Here is an 18,741-nt window from a genome sequence, read left to right as displayed (position 1 = left end):
CAAGCCACACCCATGCAAAGTTGCAACTGCAAGCTCACTGTCATGTTTCATGAGGACAGGTCAAGCCCTTCCAGCTTACAGAATCATATAGCACTGATGAAGCAGCCTATCATTGTGGTGAGCGGAGTGCTGATCTGCTGTAATTAAAAAAAAGGCAACCTGTCATTGACCTGCTCTGCAAATTGGTGCCCAAAGACACCTGTATTGTTTCACTGCAAATTCGCATTCCTATTGTATGCATGTAAGGACTGATTTTCTGTTTTTCTGAACATTCAGACCTGTGCTTGTTACAGTGACTGTAATAGATCTCACAGGCAGCCCCTGATCTCACGAGCAGTGCCGCTCCCGCGCGGTGCAGGTCGATCGCGCGTACAAGGCCCTGATCGGCAAGGGAGAGGCCCGGGTCGGGCAGGGGCAGGCGCAAGTTCAGGCACGACGAGGCCAAGATGACGCCTACGTGGATGCGATGCTGGAGTTCGGCTGGTAGTCCTACTGACAGACATTGGTGTGTGAATTGCGGTGCTGGAGTTCGACAGGCCTCGTTGACAGGAAATGTAGAGAACGAGAGATCGATGTAGGCTGCCTACTGTGTCTGAATCCAAATGTGTTTTGTGATGCGAGTCATTGTTGCATTAGCGGTGAATAAACAGACTTCGTTAACATTCAAAAAAAAGAACTGACTTTGTTGTCACGAGGATTTGGGGATCTCAAATCGGAAATCAATCTTGATCAGCTTTCTCTTAATATTTATGATATGAACAAATATCATTAGATACATCCTCAACATATGCATGTGCGGTGTTATAAATGTTGATACTCTTTTTAAATTTGGTAAAAGTTAGCATATTTTGATTTAGGATAAAACAGAAATAACAACTCCTTATGATATGGAGATAGTATTAACTAGAAGATGCCCCGCACATTGTTGCGGGGATTACCAAAAATTTAGAATGAAATTAAGTGAAAATTATATATGTGTATAGCTTGCAACAAGAGGTGCAAAACGAGAAGTTGAAAGTTAGTGGAATGACATGAGAGCATCTCCAAAGTATCTCATACCCCTTCACCATCTATTGGCAAATAGGGCAGCATCGTGCGTAAAAATGACATTTTGCCTTTTGTCACGCGCATTGCTCTTCGCCGCACTGTCTTTTACAGGTGGAAGGGTGTGGGAAAAATAGAGAGTCGGAAAAGGTTCCTAATGCAAATGTATGAGAGAGAAAGAATATATAAAAGTGACTACGATAATTTAGAAATAGTATAGGATTCCGAATGTAAAACTATTTTTTATTTTAGGAGTGGACTATTGAAAAATCTTGGAGATGATATTCTTTTTTTTTCTCCTAATACTTTTTTAGGAGTTGCAAAACTACATCTTTTTGCGAGAAAAAATAGGATACTTTTGGAGATGCTCTGGCTATTAGTGGGAGATGATGTTGACAACAGTGGAGAATGATATATAGATGACTTGCATGTTGGGATACACTTATAGTGGGAATTAGTTTTACATAGATACAAATTAAGAGCAACTAAGAGCTTAGTTATTCTTGTTATGGTGACTATTTTAGAATTTGCATAGTAAAAAGTAGGCTCCGACAGATGTGCTATTTGATTTTGTAAAATAGAAAATTGGTTATCCCTTGGTTTACGGCGGCTATATATAGCCAACCACTGACACTGGCTATCTAATTTTTTAATAGCAAGGCTGTTATGGACTTCTTCTTTTTTTAAGAAGTTTTTTATTTTTCAAAATGGCTAAATAATAGAATTTGAAACTCTTGGAGTTGCTCTAAGAGCATCATCACTAGATTTCTTTTCCCTTAAAATCTAGTATACGCGGTTGAGAAAAATTAAATTGCAGAGCACAAAGAGAAAGAGCCCGTTCGTTTGAGCTTATCATAGATAGCAGCCGCCAAATTTGCCGAAAAACCTCCATCCTTCATTGTTTCTACCACCTCCATACAGTCTGATTGAATGATAAGTCTATTTTTGCTAACATGTTGTGCCAGCAAAAGACCTTCCTTTAGCCATAGGCGCATCAATTACATGGGGAAAAAAAAAATATAGTCGGTTCTTAGTGAGATATATAGGAAAGGCTTTGAGGGATTATGATTTTTTTTAGAAAAGGACTGCATTGGCTCAATCAATGAGGATGCTCTTAGCTTATTATTAATAATTAACATTTTCAGTCGATAATTGTAATGACAAGATTACAAGAAATGGTTGCCCATGACATCGGCAACGAGAGCAAAGCACCGACTCAAACCTTTGTGACGTCATGCTTTTCGTCCTTCAGTCCTCACGCCCGCCGCCCGCGTCAGTCCGCAAGGTCGGTCGGTTTTGAGATGTGATTCGAGTTGCACGAGCGGAAATTTCATTTCTTATGCGTTCCAATCCATCCTCTTCTGATTGATGGATCAGATTGGCGAGGTCGGGAGTGCAATCTCCAATCCATCAAGAATTCAAGATGTCGTCGACGCCTCCGGCACCGGGTGCCGAGGGGTGTGCCAGTGCCAGCCAGCACAAGCAAGCGCCGCCGCTAAGCTTCTCGAACCCCAGATGGGCGTCGCTGCCGGAAGACCTGCTCCGCCTGGTCGCGTCGCGGTTGCTGGCCGCCGCCGGCGACCTGCTAGACTACGTCCGCTTCCGGGGCCGTCTGCCGCGGCTGGCGGTCCGGCACGGACTCCCCGCTTGGCCGCGCGGCGATGGATGATGCTCCCCGAGGGCCACGGCCTCTACCCCGGCCACGCCGACCTGGGCGGCTACGCCCGGTTCCTCAACCTCGACACGAGGCGCATGGTGCGCGCCCGGAGATCTCGCTCCTCCACGACCGCTGCGCCATCGACTCCGTCGACGGCCTCCTCCTCCTCCTCCTGCTGCGGGACCTGTACAACGACAGCTCGCCGTCCGCCTCCTCCACCCTTTCACCGGCGACGTCACCGACCTCCCACCGCTTGCCCCCCTCCTCCCGCAGCTGGGCACGGTGCTACTCAGCTGCCCTGCGCCATACACAGGCTCAAGAAGCTCACGAACGTGGCCTGTGCTGCTGCTTGCTTCGGTAATCGAGGTCGAGGAGGAGCCATCACCGTCACCGAGTAGGCTTTGCGTCTTCCTTGAACGAGCAATGGACTCTGGCAAGCTGGCCATTGCCATCAGGCAATGCAACACACCTTTCCCATTCAGAGGCAAGCTGTTAGCTGTACATCCTGCATACTCCTCCTAGTCCCAGTTCATGTGGCAGAAATGTACACCAGGTTCTTCAGATTGATCCACCAGTTCAGGATGAGGCAGCGAGCTCATCAACAGGGTTTGTTTTCGCTGAAACCGCCCAGGCTGATTGCCACAATCCTTGTATGCAATCTTCTACGGCCAATGCGTCTGGTAAATCTGATTCGAACATCCTGCTGATCGCCACAAGGATTCCTCCTCTATGTCGCAGATTTTAGCTTACAAACCTGTAGACCTTGTGCAGCAAAGGTTCCTCCGAGTGACAAGTATCGGAGGCAATTGTTTGATTGCTGGAGAAAGGAGCATGAGTGTCTCATCTAGGGTGCTGCCTACCGTTGAGGGTGACAGTGTTATCCATGTTTCTCTCAAAAAAACAGTGTTATCCATGTACGTTCAAGTTCAGTACAGCCGGCCTATTTTGCAGAATACCATATCAGCCGTATTTTTTTATGCCAGCCAGCTATGACTTTTTAGACCAGCGAGGCGGTCGATGATTGCAGAGCACAGGGACCTAGCGACCTTGTTCACTGTCTCTTCAGTTGCCGCACCTGTAGCCTCTGGTATGTTGTATTTAGTTTATTTATGTTTTTTTTACAACTATGTTTCCTACTGTCATATTTGTTTCAGTTTAGGCTTAGGTATTGTAACAATTTTCATATGTCTTGTAATAGGAACAGAGGACTAGTATACAGAAGGAAGCCACAAGGTGGGTTTCGTTTTCGGTCTTGTTTACTTCCAAATTTTTTTGCAAAATAGAAATAGTAGCACTTTTATTTGTATTTGACAAATATTATCCAATTATGGACTAACTAGGCTCAAAAGATTCGTCTCGTCAATTTCGATTAAACTGTGCAATTAGTTTTTATTTTCGTCTATATTTAATACTTCATGCATGCGTCTAATTAAAGATTTGATGTGACGGGAGAATCTGAAAAATTTTGCAATTTTTTTTGGGAACTAAACAAGGCCTAAAGTGAAGAGCATGTGCCAGGATGACTGGATGAGGTTACTCTCTTTCATCGCTTGTTACTTGATTCCATTACCAATAGGATTGTACGGCAATTTTTAATCCTGCCTAGCTGATGCTGTTCTACAATCCTGACCAGTCAATCCTCATGGTAAAAAAGATATGTTATCCATCAAACACCAATCAGCAGATTCTTCTGCAGATCTACAAAAAAAAAATCCAAATTTCTGATATGTTAGTTCTCATAACACTTACAATCCCTTCTTCCAAACAATATTCCAGTTTGAAAAAATAAAGAAAATTCTACTCAACCAATTAACTGACAATGCACGCTTATGCTTGGGTGCTTTTTGGCAGTGCTATGTTATCTTCAGCTGTGAGTTGAAATTTGCTTCGTCACTTATATACATATAAACATTCTTTGGATCACACTTAATAAGGCCTGTTTTTGAAGGGGGATTTGGGATCCAAATCTTTTGTTAACTTCAAAATAGGAGCAATCCTAAAGATTCCTGGCATGATCCCTCTTTTCCTAAATACATGCTACTGCCTGTATCAGCATCTCCCTATGGTAGTCAGAGATATAGCAATATATTATCCTTAGTTGATGAACATTTTCCATTAGACTGCACATAAAACACTTATTTTTTAGGATTTAAAATTTAGAGGGTGTTTGGATACGGGCCACGGCCAGCCACGCCATAGGTTCGGCAGCGCCACATCCCTGTAGCGAGATGAATGACCGCCACACGCCACGCCTTCGCCACAGACAAAACGATAAGCTAGGGAGGAAAAACGACAGCTGTGACAGCCAAAGTTTACACGGAAACCAAGCAGCTGCCAAAGTTGCCGAACTTTTGGCATGGCGAGTTGCGGCGTGCAACCAAACACACTCTTAATTCATAACATAAATTTAATATAATATCATAGGGACTCAGGGCCATGACATTTTTTTTCCGTTGTCTTCGATGCTCAGCCCATTCTTGAATTTCGCAGGGCCCAGCGGCCCAGGTATCCACCGCCGCCGCTCCTCGAACTCGCCGCCGCCGCCGCGACCCTCAAACCGCGTCGCGTCGCGTCGTCCTCGCCCGTACTCCCCTGCGTGCACCGATTCGGAAATTTCGCCTACGCGGTTTTTTGCCCGAAGTTTTCTACATTTCCAAAAAAAGATCGGAAAAAGGGCGCGCATTGCACAATCTGGCGGGAAAGGAAAGCAGCAAAAATCTTCGCTCCCCATTCCTCCTCTTTCCTCTCATTCCTCCCATGGACCAGGAACGCACCCCGCCGGCGACGAAGAGGGCAAGGCGCTCGCCTCCTCCGCAAGCCGGCGCGGAGGACCGGCTCGGCGCGCTCGACGACGGCACCCTCCACTCCATCCTCGTCCGCTTGCCGCTCCGCGACGCGGCGGCCACGGTCGTGCTCTCCCGCCGGTGGCCCCGCGTCTTCGCCACGCTCCCGCGCCTGGTCCTCCGCCCCGCCACCTTCAACCGCCGCGGCTTCCCCGACGAGGAGGGCGACGAGGACCGCTGCGAGGACCCGACACGCTGGATGCGCGCACTCCGCTGCGTCCTCGACCGCCGCGCCGCGCCGGTCGCGGCTTTCGAGATCGACTGCAGATTCATGAGCCTGTACGGTGAGTGGTTCTCCTGGGTCTTCCGCGAGCTCTGCGGGAGCGGCGGGCTCCTGGAGCTCAGCATCGCCAACACCGACTACAAAGAGTGCTACGCGCTGCCCGACGCTGTGTACACCTGCACGACGCTCACGTCGCTGGACCTCTACAACTGCTGGCTCCAGGTGCCGAGCAGGGCCGCTGCGATGGCGCTGCGCGCCCTGCAGTCGCTCCGCCTCCGCAACGTGGTCGCGAGCGACAGCGACATCCGTCTCATCATCTGCCGGTGCTCCGCCATAGAGCGTCTGGAGATCCATGACATCCACATGGCGCGAAACATCGTCATACGCGCGCCTTGCCTCAAGAAGCTAGACATCTACTCGTATCGCCCGCTCTGCATCTCCCTGAAGAAGGCAAAGGCACAGCCACTGAACATGGTGAGGCTGAGCCTCTCCTACGGCTACCCTGAGCATTCTTGGAGCCTCCACGACACCTTGGACACCAACAGGGAGTGCTCCAATCATGAAATCGAGGAGATCCTTGATTACAAGAAGATGTCTGAGAGGGAGCACAAGCAGACGGATGAGATCAAGAACATGGAAACATTCCTCACTGCACTCAGCTTCACCAAAACGCTCCAGTTGCATTTATCGACTGAATACTCCGAGGTAAGTTTTTGTTTTGGTCAGTGTGCATCTTTTTGGCTCCTTTACTACTCGCATCATTTAGTGTGGTCTTGTTAAATTGCAAGGTGAAATATTTTATACTTACATCACAGCTTCCATGATGATGAGATAAAAAAAAACAAGTCTTTTATCATGCTCTATTGTTTGTTATAATTCCTCCATTTTTCTTGCAATGATAGCATATCACACTTCATTTTAATGTGTGCTAGCTACTGTCATGCATGCATCCTTCACTATTGGCTCTTGGTAGTTCAAGGTTGGTCCATCTCAGCACAAAACTACTGTGGATAGCTTAAGGATGATACTAGTTATTGTTAGAATAACATAGACTTACAATCTATATAATATACTGGTGTGGAAACTTTCATATATATATTTGTGTTTTGATTAGGTTTTGAACATGGCCAAGGCTTCAACGTTGATGAGTTTGCCCAAGAAAAAGTACCTGCTTGGCTTGAAATCACTCAGCCTAACTCTGGATCACAACCATGAAGTTCTTGCTACCTTAGTTTCATGCTTGCTGAACAGCTCTCCCAACCTCAAGGATCTCAGAATCATTGTAAGTCCTAGACAACTGATGATTTCCATTCTGTTCTATTTCCTGTTAACCGCTCGTAAAATAGTTAACCTTTTTGTTATCAGGAGCTTCGGCATCCGGGAAGCCCTGTGCCCTTAGCTGTAGAGTTTTGGGAGAAGCAGATAACTGCAGACGGATTTCTGTATCACCTGTCAAGTGTCACCTTCTACACTGATTCGCTCTTGGAAGGCCACCCTTGTGGGGGCATTTGCAAGTTCTTGGTGATGAACGCGAGGGTCCTCAAAAGAATGAGCATCGTGTACCATCATTCGCAGGTCAAGCCGGAGCATGCAGCCAAGCTTGAGGCAGCCCGAAGGGAACTCCATCTCTGGCCAAGGGCTTCTGCGGATGTACTGCTGGAGTTGGCTCCTGTGGATCGCTTCCCATGGTTCTGAGGGCGCGAGGTCGCTGATCCATTACTCACTTGCAAATTCTGCAGCTTTTGTTTTATCTACAGCCTGTGCTATGCCTCTCATGAACTCTGGTTACTCTATGTAAACACCACATGCTAGGTACCATAAGTTGTTTGTGGGGATGGACTGGAAGTCTGAATTTGCACTTTGGTGCTAGTTATGTTTGCCCTTGTTAATAGTACCAGTACTTGTTAGTATTGTCTGTTGGATTCCGTAAATCGGGTTCCCCTTTTTTCTTTGAATGGACAATCGAGTTGCCCCTTGACCCATCAGTTATCAACAAAATGATATAATGTGCTGGTGTTTTTGCAAAATATTTTGCTATTGGAAGCCATGTGTTGCTAAAAAAATAGCCTTTTATGGTTTTGCACTTTAACAATCCCCCCACGTGTTTTTTTACATGTCTTTAGGTTCTAAAACTACGGTCCCTTTAACATGAAATTTTCTCAAAACTATGACCTCCAAATAAGCTTTGAATAAGGGCTGGTTTGGATCCAAGGGCCAATCACTAATAGCTAGTTAAAAATTAGTCCAAATTAGCTATGGTAATACGTCTACAAATAATTAATCTCCATTGCTAGGAGTACTAGATATGTTGTGTGGCATTTGTCCTGCCGGACCTTACTTTCTCATCTGAAGTGCCTATGCAATATATAATAATAGGAGGTTAGGTCGCTACAATGCTAGAAGAGATGAATGAGAACTCTTAGGTTGTGCTTGCGAATTCTACACTAGAAACTTGAGTGGGTTGTTTGTAAGCAACTAGGCCAAAACGGAAAAGATGCACGTTAATTTACCTTTTTTTTTTGTTTTTAACGTAGAGCTCATCAACGTCCAATGATCAATTCGAAGCCTTTTTGGCATCCAGGGCCCGCTTTAGACCACACATCTGAAGCATTACGAGCCCACAAAAGCCCAACAGGCCCGCCCAACTGAAGGGGGAATCAGTTTTTCCAACTGCTCTTATCCGCCTCGTCGCTTCCCTCTCCTCCGCAGAACACACTCCTGCCCCAATGGAGGCCACCACAGCGCTCGCGCTCTCCTCGTCGCTCGCCACCGCACGCCGCTCGCCGGAGAAGGCGGCCGCTGCTTCGTCCCTCCGCCTCCGAAACTTCTCCGCTACCTCCTCGCTCCACCACCTCCGCGCTGCCCGGAGCCCAGCGCCTCGCTCCCACCCGTCGTCGTCACCCTTCCAGGTCCGCTTCAGTAATCAGCACCCTTTCGCTGCTCGGCCTTTCGTTTTCGCGTTTCTGGGATTGAATCTGTTTAGCATGTTTGCTCTGTGTGATATCAGGGATGGAGGCGGCGGGGGAGGGCGGGAGGGCTGGTGGTTCGCGCGGAGATGTTCGGCCAGCTCACCACCGGCCTTGAGTCCGCCTGGAACAAGTTGAGGGGAGTCGGTGAGCGTTTTTGTTGCTTCCCGCGAATATAACGTTTTTTCACACATCTGATGCTCATCCAGTCTAAATTTTTTTTGTCCGAAACTCAAAAAAAAAAAAGGTAGACACAGCTCGGAATTTTAGTACGAAGTAAATATGTCGATACACCAAATTATGTTTCCAAATGTGTCGTTATTTGCGATGCATCGTAACAGGTATAGAATATAATGGCAATAATAGTCTGAATTTGTGATGTTTTCTGTTGTTTTTTTTTTCTCAAATGCTTTGTTCGATCCATAGACGTCATGTGGTATATGTCTCTCGACATCGGTTTTATGTTATATGTTATACATATACGAACTACTCAGCAACCATTGGTCAAACTTTTCGGAAATAGTTGATGGCACTGTTTCCTGTAGTTTCATTTACAAGGCCTACCTGACTGATCACTTATTCAAGATGTATGATCTATCCAGTCTTATTAATTTGGGCAGATATCAAAATCGTCTTCTTTGCAACAAAAGAGGAAACCGTTTTTGAGTGTAGCGAAGTTATCCATGGATAACTTGTGTTTGATTCTGCTATGATATTATCAGCTGATATGCTCTGCATTTGTCATTTATGTCTGCATCCTCTATAACTCAGCTCAATTTTTCACTAAGCAATATGTTTTTTGTGTCTCAAGATATATTGACAAAGGAAAACATAGCCGAACCAATGCGGGATATCAGAAGAGCACTTTTGGAGGCAGATGTATGTCTGATTCGTACTTCTGCATGATTTTTGTTTGTATTCCTTTTCCCCCCTTCATAATCTTATGTCGAACCTATTTTGCAGGTAAGTTTGCCAGTAGTAAGAAGATTTATTGAGTCTGTAAGTGAAAAGGCCGTAGGCACTGATGTGATCCGAGGTGTCCGACCTGACCAGCAGTTGGTGAAGGTATACCCATATTTTAGTAACATGCCATTTTAGTGTTGTACATGCAATGCCCTTGTTTGACTTCGGCTCCTTAGCCATCTTTTAATTGCATGGTTACCAAAAATTTCTCATTTCCCTTTCTGGGAGAGGCAGATAAATTAATGGATATGATTGTGCACAGAAGCAACCTTATCAAAGGAATTTGGTGCTTAATATTGACTTGATTAATGGTTCTTCGCAAGCTGTTTCATATGCTTGGAACACTGAAGACTAAGTTATCTCAATGATGCAGGTTGTGAATGATGAACTGGTACAACTGATGGGCGGGGAGGTATCAGATTTGGTGTTTGCAAAATCTGGGCCAACTATTATCTTGTTGGCAGGTCTGCAAGGTGTTGGAAAAACTACTGTTTGTGCGAAGCTTGCCTTCTATCTAAAAAAAATGGTGCTTTCCTTAAGCCTGTACTTTGACTATTTTTAACATTTTCTGATTCATCCATAGACTTTTGGTACTTATAGACCAGTCTCAGATTACAGGGCAAGAGTTGCATGCTAGTTGCTGCAGATGTTTACAGGCCTGCTGCTATTGATCAACTCACTATTCTGGGTAAAAAGGTAAAAGTGGTAGAAGTAGAACTTGCCATTGATGCATGTTCCGTCTCTTTGTGAATACACACTTGCTTGAATGTTCTGCTATAACTTAATCTTCAGTAGAAAACATTTGAATGTTGATAGGTTGGTGTACCAGTTTACTCAGAAGGAACTGAAGCAAAACCTTCACAAATAGCCAAAAACGGTTTGAAGGAGGCAAAAGTCAATAAGGCTGACGTAATTATAGTGGACACGGCTGGAAGACTGCAGGTCATACACATGTTGCTTCAATATTTATTCCACTGATTTGTTTCAGCTGTGAGTATAAATGATAAGTCGCAACTATGAGAGATCTTGAATCCAGGCCATAATAATGCTGAGCTTTGAAAATGTCAGGTTGTACTTCAGATATGTGGTAAAATTGCATTATTTGTTTTCTTGTAAGGAATTAAGTTGGTAACAACATGAAAAAGGGTCTGAAATGTTTACTTTGAATGAGATGTTGATATTATTTTTTGAGATTCATGCAGTAGGGGAATACCCTACTGTATTATATAAATACATAAAAAAATATAAAGATAAGAAACAAAACAGAAGCGTCAAGAAGCACAGCAGAATTATACAACAGGCTATTCAGCAAAATAGAAATGTTATGGCTTCTTTGAATCTTAAAATAATATCTCAACAAAAAATGCTATCCAGCAAAACAGAGATTTTGATATTGTTCTATACTTCTTTGAATCTTAAAATAATATTTCAACTGAAAAGTGAAGTCCATTATAGTATTTTAAAGTAAATCAGCAGATAATCTATCGTGAGCTTCTGTGAAAACTGAAAATAAGTGTGTTTCACAACTTAAAACTGTCTTTCATAGCATGATTTCAATCTACTACTTTCCGTTTTGCTACACTGATGCATGTCTATGTAGTTTTAGACTTTTGGTTTTTTTTAATGATTGGAGTATTGGCAGCTAGCTGCCCTTCATACTTTTTGCAGTAAATTTGATCAGTTCCATTGATGTCATCTGATTAATCTTTTGTATCACTAGGTAGATAAATCAATGATGAATGAGTTGAAAGAAGTAAAAAAAGCAGTGAATCCTACAGAAGTTCTTCTTGTGGTTGATGCCATGACTGGCCAAGAAGCTGCAGGTATACAACTGCATCTTGTTTATTCTAAAGTTGGGTTTAGGGTTCTATTTCATCATCGCTTTATATACTTAATATGTTTGTAACCTACCTAATGCTCTGCCCATGTTTTGGGAAAAAGGATTTCACAGGTTGAAACTTGACTGTTTCATAGCTTCCTTTATATAAATTTCTTGTATATCCCCATCTAGATTTGGAGATCCCACATTTTTCGTGTCTCATGTATATATAGTAACCTTTGATCAACATTATTAGTCTTCTACATGATTTCTTGTGTTCTTCTCATATAGGATAGGAGTGGAAGCATAATGTGCCCACTATAAGTAGCAGGACATGTCGACATAAATCTCAAATTCTTTGAGTGGGGCACTTACCCCTTTTTTTAATGATATGGTCAGGGTTGGTCAGCTCCTTCAATGATGAGATTGGTATAACTGGTGCTATTCTGACAAAGCTGGATGGTGACTCAAGAGGTGGAGCTGCACTGAGTGTTAAAGAGGTTTCTTGTTTTCTATCATTTTGTTTCATGGATTAGCTTCAGAAAACTACTATTGATTCATGGTTCTTCACAAGTAAACTACTAATTCATGGTTAGACTTAGACCACATATTTGTAGGATCACTTAATAGTTGCACTATGGCTTTAGGGCCTGTTTGGTTTATGACATGGAGTGGCCAAGCCAAAACTTTGGTCATAGCCAATTATGTTCAATGGCAAAATGTAGCAAAAAATATGTTCATTCGTAGCCATGCCAAAATTTGGACATGGCCAGAAAAAATGTTTGGATGTAGCCATGACAAATTTTGTCAAACTTGAGTCTCACATGCATGGCCCATGCCAAAATTTGGACATGGCCAGAAAAAAAAGATTGGATGTAGCCATGCCAAATGTTGTCAAACTGTGAGTCTGACATGCACTGCTCACATGCGATTAATTCTTTCTTCATTGAAACATAATAGCCATGTTTGATCTTGTTTTGTAGAAAAATTTGTGAGGAAATATTATGGATTTATGGTGAAAACAAATTGAAAATTATACACGTGGTTTTGAAGTTTGACACCTCATCCATGGTTGCTTGACACCTTCAAATTTTGAGCTAACCACACCCATGGGTGCTTGACACCTCACCCATGGGCGTGGTTAGCAGCCTGGCCAAATTGCTCCACCAAGGTAGAACCAAGTTTGGTTGTTGACTGTAGCTGACCACTGACAAATTTCTTTGGTCAGGACACATTTGGTCTCAAATTAAATAACAGACAAATTTTCAGGGCCGGTCAAATTTTGGCTTGGTTTCTTAGGAATTAGAACCAAACAGGCCCTATGTGTTCAATTGGTCATGTCCCATGACTTTCTTGTATTCCCTCTTTTACTATAATACTTATTTTTTTAACTTACATGTGGTATGAACAAAAGGGAAAAGGAGTACTGTTATATACAAGTGATTAAACCATAAATGCTCAATCAACGATTACTTGTTTTACGCTTACATTCATTAGCAGGTGTTCTTAGTACGCATCCTGATAAATATGAAAATTTGACAAAATTTGCAGGTGTCTGGAAAGCCAATTAAATTTGTAGGACAAGGAGAGCGTATTGAAGATCTAGAGCCTTTCTACCCAGATCGTATGGCACAACGTATCCTGGGAATGGGAGATGTGCTTTCATTTGTTGAAAAAGCACAAGAAGTGGTAAGTCACTTCTTGTGAAATGTTCCTTTTGTCTTGTCTTTTATTAAATATTAGACTATAATTTGATACTGTATGGCATTACGTATTTGTACAAGTAGATGCGTCAAGAAGATGCCGAGGAATTACAGAAGAAGATCTTGAGTGCAAAATTTAACTTTAACGACTTTCTGAAGCAAACACAAATGATCGCCCAAATGGGTTCATTCAGTCGTTTAATTGGCATGATTCCAGGCATGAACAAGGTATAAATATGAACTTTTGGACCTTATTTATACTGTATGTTGGAACGTTGGAATGTCTTACGAAAGCAATTAATGATCATATTCAAGCTATAAAATTCACATTATTAAGATTTAAGACAAATCTTGCCATGTTTAAATAGGTTACCCCTGCACAAATCCGTGAAGCTGAGAAGAATCTCAAGTTTATGGAGTCAATGATCAATGTTATGACTCCTGGTATGTATTCCACAGTCAAGAGACATCTTGAAAATATCTTTTTTGCATATTCCTCCTCAACTTTACTATCCAGTGTTTCTTATATACTGTTTTAAGTCTTCTAACACATATTAGGAGCTTTTATGTGAAACTTATTTAGTATTTGATTTTTGAGCCCAATGATTTGCCACGAAGTCAGTAGCTTGTCTGAGCTTGCTCTTGACCAGCATGAAGAAACATGTAATAGTGTGAATATATAGATTAGCTTCCAATTGCTATCATCAGTTTGGTCGGTATTCTACTATTCTCACAGTTGCAAAAGAGGCCCACAATTTCAGATTGTTCCACTTTCAAAAATATCTATTTTTTTCTTTACAGTTTTACAAATATATTTGACAAGTTTCTTTTAGAGTCTGAACTCTGACCAGAGGGATGCATTGCTCAAGTTTTTAACTTCACATGCATATCATATCGTCATATTTAACTTTGAGGCTGAAATCTAAGGCCACTAACTGAACGATGTCTCAGTCAATAACTAATCCTAAGTTCCTTGATCGCAATAACTTCATCTCCCCTCTATGCATGCTCAGTCGTTTATTGGGGCTTGTGCAGAGGAAAGGGAAAGACCAGAGTTACTAGCTGAATCACGCGAGAGAAGGAAACGAGTGGCCAAGGACTCTGGAAAGACTGAACAGCAGGTTCAGTTCATATCATGCATAATGTTTTCCTATATGCTCTAGTATAAACCAAACTATTCACCAAGAGACCTGATTAGCTGTTCTTTAAACTATAAGGTGGGTCAATTGGTTGCGCAACTCTTCCAAATGCGTGCAAAAATGCAGAAAATGATGGGTGCTATACAAGGAAAAGAGTCACCAGATATGGACGAGCTCATGGAATCAATGAAAGCTGAGGAGCAGGTAACAGACATCTCTATTCCAGATCCCAACAATAAATTTGGAGCAAAACATCTTTTTTGTTGAGATAAAGAAAAACTTATGCAACTGTGTCTATCAGGCTGCTGCTGGTACTGGACGACGTAGAAGGAAGTATGGCAACCTGAGGCAGCGGCAATTGGATGCAATGCGTGGTTTCCGGAGACGGTGAGATGTTCATTGCCAACTCTGACCGGCAGCGTCAGGTCTGCCGTATTCCTGCCTGCGTGCATGGACGGGTTATCCCAGGGATTTGGCTCGGATTCAGAAGTGGAAAATGAGGTGTTTTCGGGACTTCGGGTGCGCCGCAATTAGAATGTATCATCTGGATATCCTACTCTGACTAGTCGTGTGCAGCCTTTCTATTTTGCCATATTAGACGTATGCCAAAGTAAGAATTCACCTAATTGCACCATCTGAATGACTGAACCCTGCCCGCTGGTGGTAGGGGTGGAAAACTGGAAACAGATCGGATACCCATGTCGCTGTTTACCCTTTTTTTTTTTGTCGAATATGAAAACGGATCCGAATGTCCTTGGTTACGAATACAGAACGAATTAGCTCAGGATTAAAAAAAAAACCCGAATTAGCTCAGCTTTGGATTTGCATTTGAACCTCCATCTCTATTTCTTCTCTCTACACCTAAAAAGACTCTAAAGTCGTCATCTACTTGGTGATACTAAATCTTCATCTCTATTCACGCTTCTATGTTCAATACAAATCATAGTCTATTCAGTGCTCAGACGTTAGTATCCCCCATTTTTTTACATTTTGTCACTTTTTTTGAAGAAAGTTTTCTTATGGACCCTTGGTTGACAAAAACTCAGTTTTGGACCCAGGGGGTCGACGCCATGCTTCATGGCGTCGAGGTTACACGTCTCGACGCCATGGATCACGGCGTCGAACTCTCTGGCCGAGCCCAGCGTGGCGTCTGCGTGGCAGTTTACGTGGCAAAAAAAATACTCGACGCCGCAGATCATGGCGTCGACCTATGAGCGAGCCGCCCCAGGCCGGATGCGTTGCGCGTCTTGCGCCTGCGGGCTGCGGCCCCTGCCCTGCCTCGGCCTCCGACTACACTGCCTGCGTGAGCTCGACCGCGCGCGTCCAGTGATCTCGTGATGGAGCGCCCGGCCGTCCTGGGCGCGCTCGCTCGCTCGGCCGGTCGGCCCCAACTGCCCCGCTGCGCGCCATGCCAGTAGCCCAGTACACGAAGAAAAGCGCGGCTCGCGCGGCACCCACCCGAGGCCTAGCCTAAAAAGCTTGGCCAGCCGTCACCTTGGCCGTATTGCATTGGTGGATCGATGTGCTTGCCACGGCAAATGCAGCTATGATACAACCTACTAGTAAATAATCAGCACGGGGGCGGATGACGATCGATTCTGTTGGCCCCGGGTACAGAGGCTACAAAGCTGGTACATCCGCTGCGCAGCCCGGCTTGTGACTTGCGAATTGCGAGGGATTTCGTCCGTGGGAGGAGGTGGTTTTTGCGTTTGTCTCCGGCCCTCTGGGTTCGTCCTTCGTTGGGCAGCCGGGGACCTCGCTCCCCACCGGCAGTGACCTACACGCCGGTGTGCTGCGGCCTGCACAAACCGTGGATTGGCTGTTTTGGATTACATAGGTCAACGCCGTGATCTGCGGCGTCGAGCTCGGCGCCACAGATCACGGCGTCGAGCTCGACGCCATGATCCACGGCGTCGAGTATTTTTTTTTTGCCACGTAAACCGCCACGCAGACGCCACGCAGGGCTCGGCCAGGGAGCTCGACGCCGTGATTCATGGCGTCGAGACGTGTAACCTCGACCCTCTGGGTCCAAAACTGAGTTTTTGTCAACCAGAGATCCAAAAGAGAATTTTCTTAAAAAAAAAGTTAAACTGTAAAAAATTGGGTTAGTATCCTACCCGATTTCGACATAAAGATCGGATCCATGTTTCTATGTCAGATACGTCGAGATCTGAAGATTGTATTTTAATTTGAATACATGTGTTAATAGGGTATTGTTATATTAATGCCAACATTAAGTTATATTGTAGATGTCATAATCATCGTAAAATAAATTATAGATTTCAAGTTTTATAGAAAACATAAATTATAAATAAAAACTATATCATTAACATCGTCGCTTTCCATTAAGGTTTTATATGTCTTTTCTCCCGTTGCAACGCACATGCATGTTTGCTTACAATAATAAAGTAAAAAAACTCTCTCTCCAAACACTTTCTCGGTTGTTTGCTACCAAAGTAATGTATAAATGGATATTCTTTTATTATGAAATGCTAACTATGTCACAGTGTAGTCTATCCATTTTTTTTTTGTGAACGATGAATATGCCCCCTTTATTAAAACTATTTAAAAACATTATGGCAAACTAATACACTCAAAATATGCTTCCATGAAAGTTTTAGATCTCGACGGTGACTACAACTTTGCAGTTAAAAACATTATGGCCCTGTTTGGAACAAAGGAATGCAAAACAAAGGAATGAAAGAAAACACAGGAATATGAAAGGAATAGAGGTGTAAAACAGAGGATTGGAAACACACAAGAATTTTGTAGAAACGCGTGTTTGGAACACAGGAATACTAATAGCATCAAAGACTATTTGTTTGTGCTAAACACAATTGTTTAGATTAAGTATGAGCTAATTACTTCTTTACAAAGCAACATATAGCAGTTTTAAAAAAATTGACGTGTCTTGGACGAGCCCATATGGTTGTGCATGCAGGTAGGGATCAGGAAGTAGCACATGCTGTGCATGCAGATAAGAAGGGATTATGCAGATTAGTGCTGTGAGTGCGCATGAGCCACAGGAAATATTCCCATGAGGTCTGACTTCATTTTTTCTTTCCTCCAAAACTGCAGGTTTTATTACCTTTCCTCTGGAATGGTTTGGGTCTCTTCCTTTGTTCCAAACACTGCTACAGTAAAAAATCCTATAGGAACTTGATTCCTTTGATCTTCCTACGTTTTTCTCATAAACCAAACAAGGCCTAATGTCGGACGAAGATAATACGGGGAGAAAGAATATCTCACATGGACACAAAGTGATTTATGGATAGAGTGGTTAGATGAGATAAACGCGAGGCCTGATGTCACAGGACCGAGCCGCTATGACCACGAAGCACGTTTACACACGAGAAATCTTGTGACTTTGTGACTGCCTACCTGGTAGGGTCTCCCTAGATTATTATTATTATTCTTGTTACTATATTTAGGATAATTTGTACAGAAGGCTCGAAATATAGACGTCTCTATAAATCGATTTATGAAGTTGACTGGATAAAAGTCTCAACAAATTGTTGATTAGTAGAGACGTTGGACAAGATTATTTTTTTATTATTATTTATTTAGGACAATTTGTAGAGAAAGCTCAACATATAGACGTCTCTATAAATCGAGTTATAAAGATGACTGGATAAAAGCCTCAACAAACCGTTGATTCGTAGAGACGTTGGCAGTAGTTGGTTCCTGGAACAAAATATAATAACCTATTTAGTTAGTCATTGGTACTGACTATTACAATTTGAGTTACATCATATATAGAGGCAGAGCTTGTTTGATATAAGAGCTAATTACTGGCTAACTAAAATAAGCTAAGACTAGCTCTAGTGTACCTAAATAGAGTGGCTAATAGACAGGCTAATTTTTTAAGCTAAGTCTCTAACTACTCCCTCTATTCTAAAATAAATGTCATTTTTTATTTTTAGACATCGTGTTTAACTATTTGTCTTATTCAAAATTTTTGTATAAATTGTAAAATAAATAAATTATTATTAAAGTGTCTCTAGATAAAATAAGTCATAAACTCATAACAAAATAGATAATATTTATATAAAATTTTGAATAAGATAAATGGTCAAACGAGATGTTTGATAGTAAAAAACATCACTTATTTTATGACGGAGGAAGTTGTTGTTATTAGCTAATTAGTTAGCCAAACTTAGCTTGAGTTAATTTTTAGCTGAAACTGCATTAATTAGCACTGTCTCATCCAAATAGACCCTAGACTTGCCTGCTCTTTTGCCCTCCTTGGTCCGGCGCGGGCTGGGGGGGGGGGGGGGGGCATCTGAACTGACAACTTGACGATGTTTTGCGATGATAATTTTGATAATGACTGAGCCACCGGCCGGCGGGGACTGCGCGCAATGCTTTTGTTGTCACGTGACAA

The 18,741-nt window shown here is 43.0% G+C and overlaps 2 protein-coding genes and 1 pseudogene across 2 annotated transcripts; all 3 read left to right on the top strand.

Moving 5' to 3' along the window:
- Positions 2,372–3,768, top strand: LOC110437471 (annotated as a pseudogene).
- LOC8066985 (putative F-box/FBD/LRR-repeat protein At4g00315) lies at positions 5,459–7,698 on the top strand. Its single transcript, XM_002442780.2, has 3 exons — positions 5,459–6,472; positions 6,882–7,049; positions 7,133–7,698. The coding sequence occupies exons 1-3, from the start codon at positions 5,459–5,461 to the stop codon at positions 7,460–7,462; spliced, it is 1,512 nt and encodes a 503-aa protein (XP_002442825.1). The 3' UTR covers positions 7,463–7,698.
- Positions 8,463–15,056, top strand: LOC8079832 (signal recognition particle 54 kDa protein, chloroplastic). The gene is made up of 15 exons (XM_002442779.2): positions 8,463–8,676; positions 8,775–8,880; positions 9,545–9,612; positions 9,697–9,798; positions 10,070–10,222; positions 10,315–10,392; positions 10,513–10,638; positions 11,417–11,519; positions 11,915–12,015; positions 13,067–13,204; positions 13,303–13,446; positions 13,587–13,662; positions 14,254–14,339; positions 14,436–14,561; positions 14,659–15,056. The coding sequence occupies exons 1-15, from the start codon at positions 8,494–8,496 to the stop codon at positions 14,746–14,748; spliced, it is 1,680 nt and encodes a 559-aa protein (XP_002442824.1). The 5' UTR covers positions 8,463–8,493; the 3' UTR covers positions 14,749–15,056.

This window comes from Sorghum bicolor, chromosome 8 (assembly GCF_000003195.3).
Source record: "Sorghum bicolor cultivar BTx623 chromosome 8, Sorghum_bicolor_NCBIv3, whole genome shotgun sequence".
Classification (NCBI taxonomy): domain Eukaryota; kingdom Viridiplantae; phylum Streptophyta; class Magnoliopsida; order Poales; family Poaceae; genus Sorghum; species Sorghum bicolor.
Note: the sequence above shows the minus strand (reverse complement) of the source record. Positions and strands in the feature narration are given on the sequence as shown.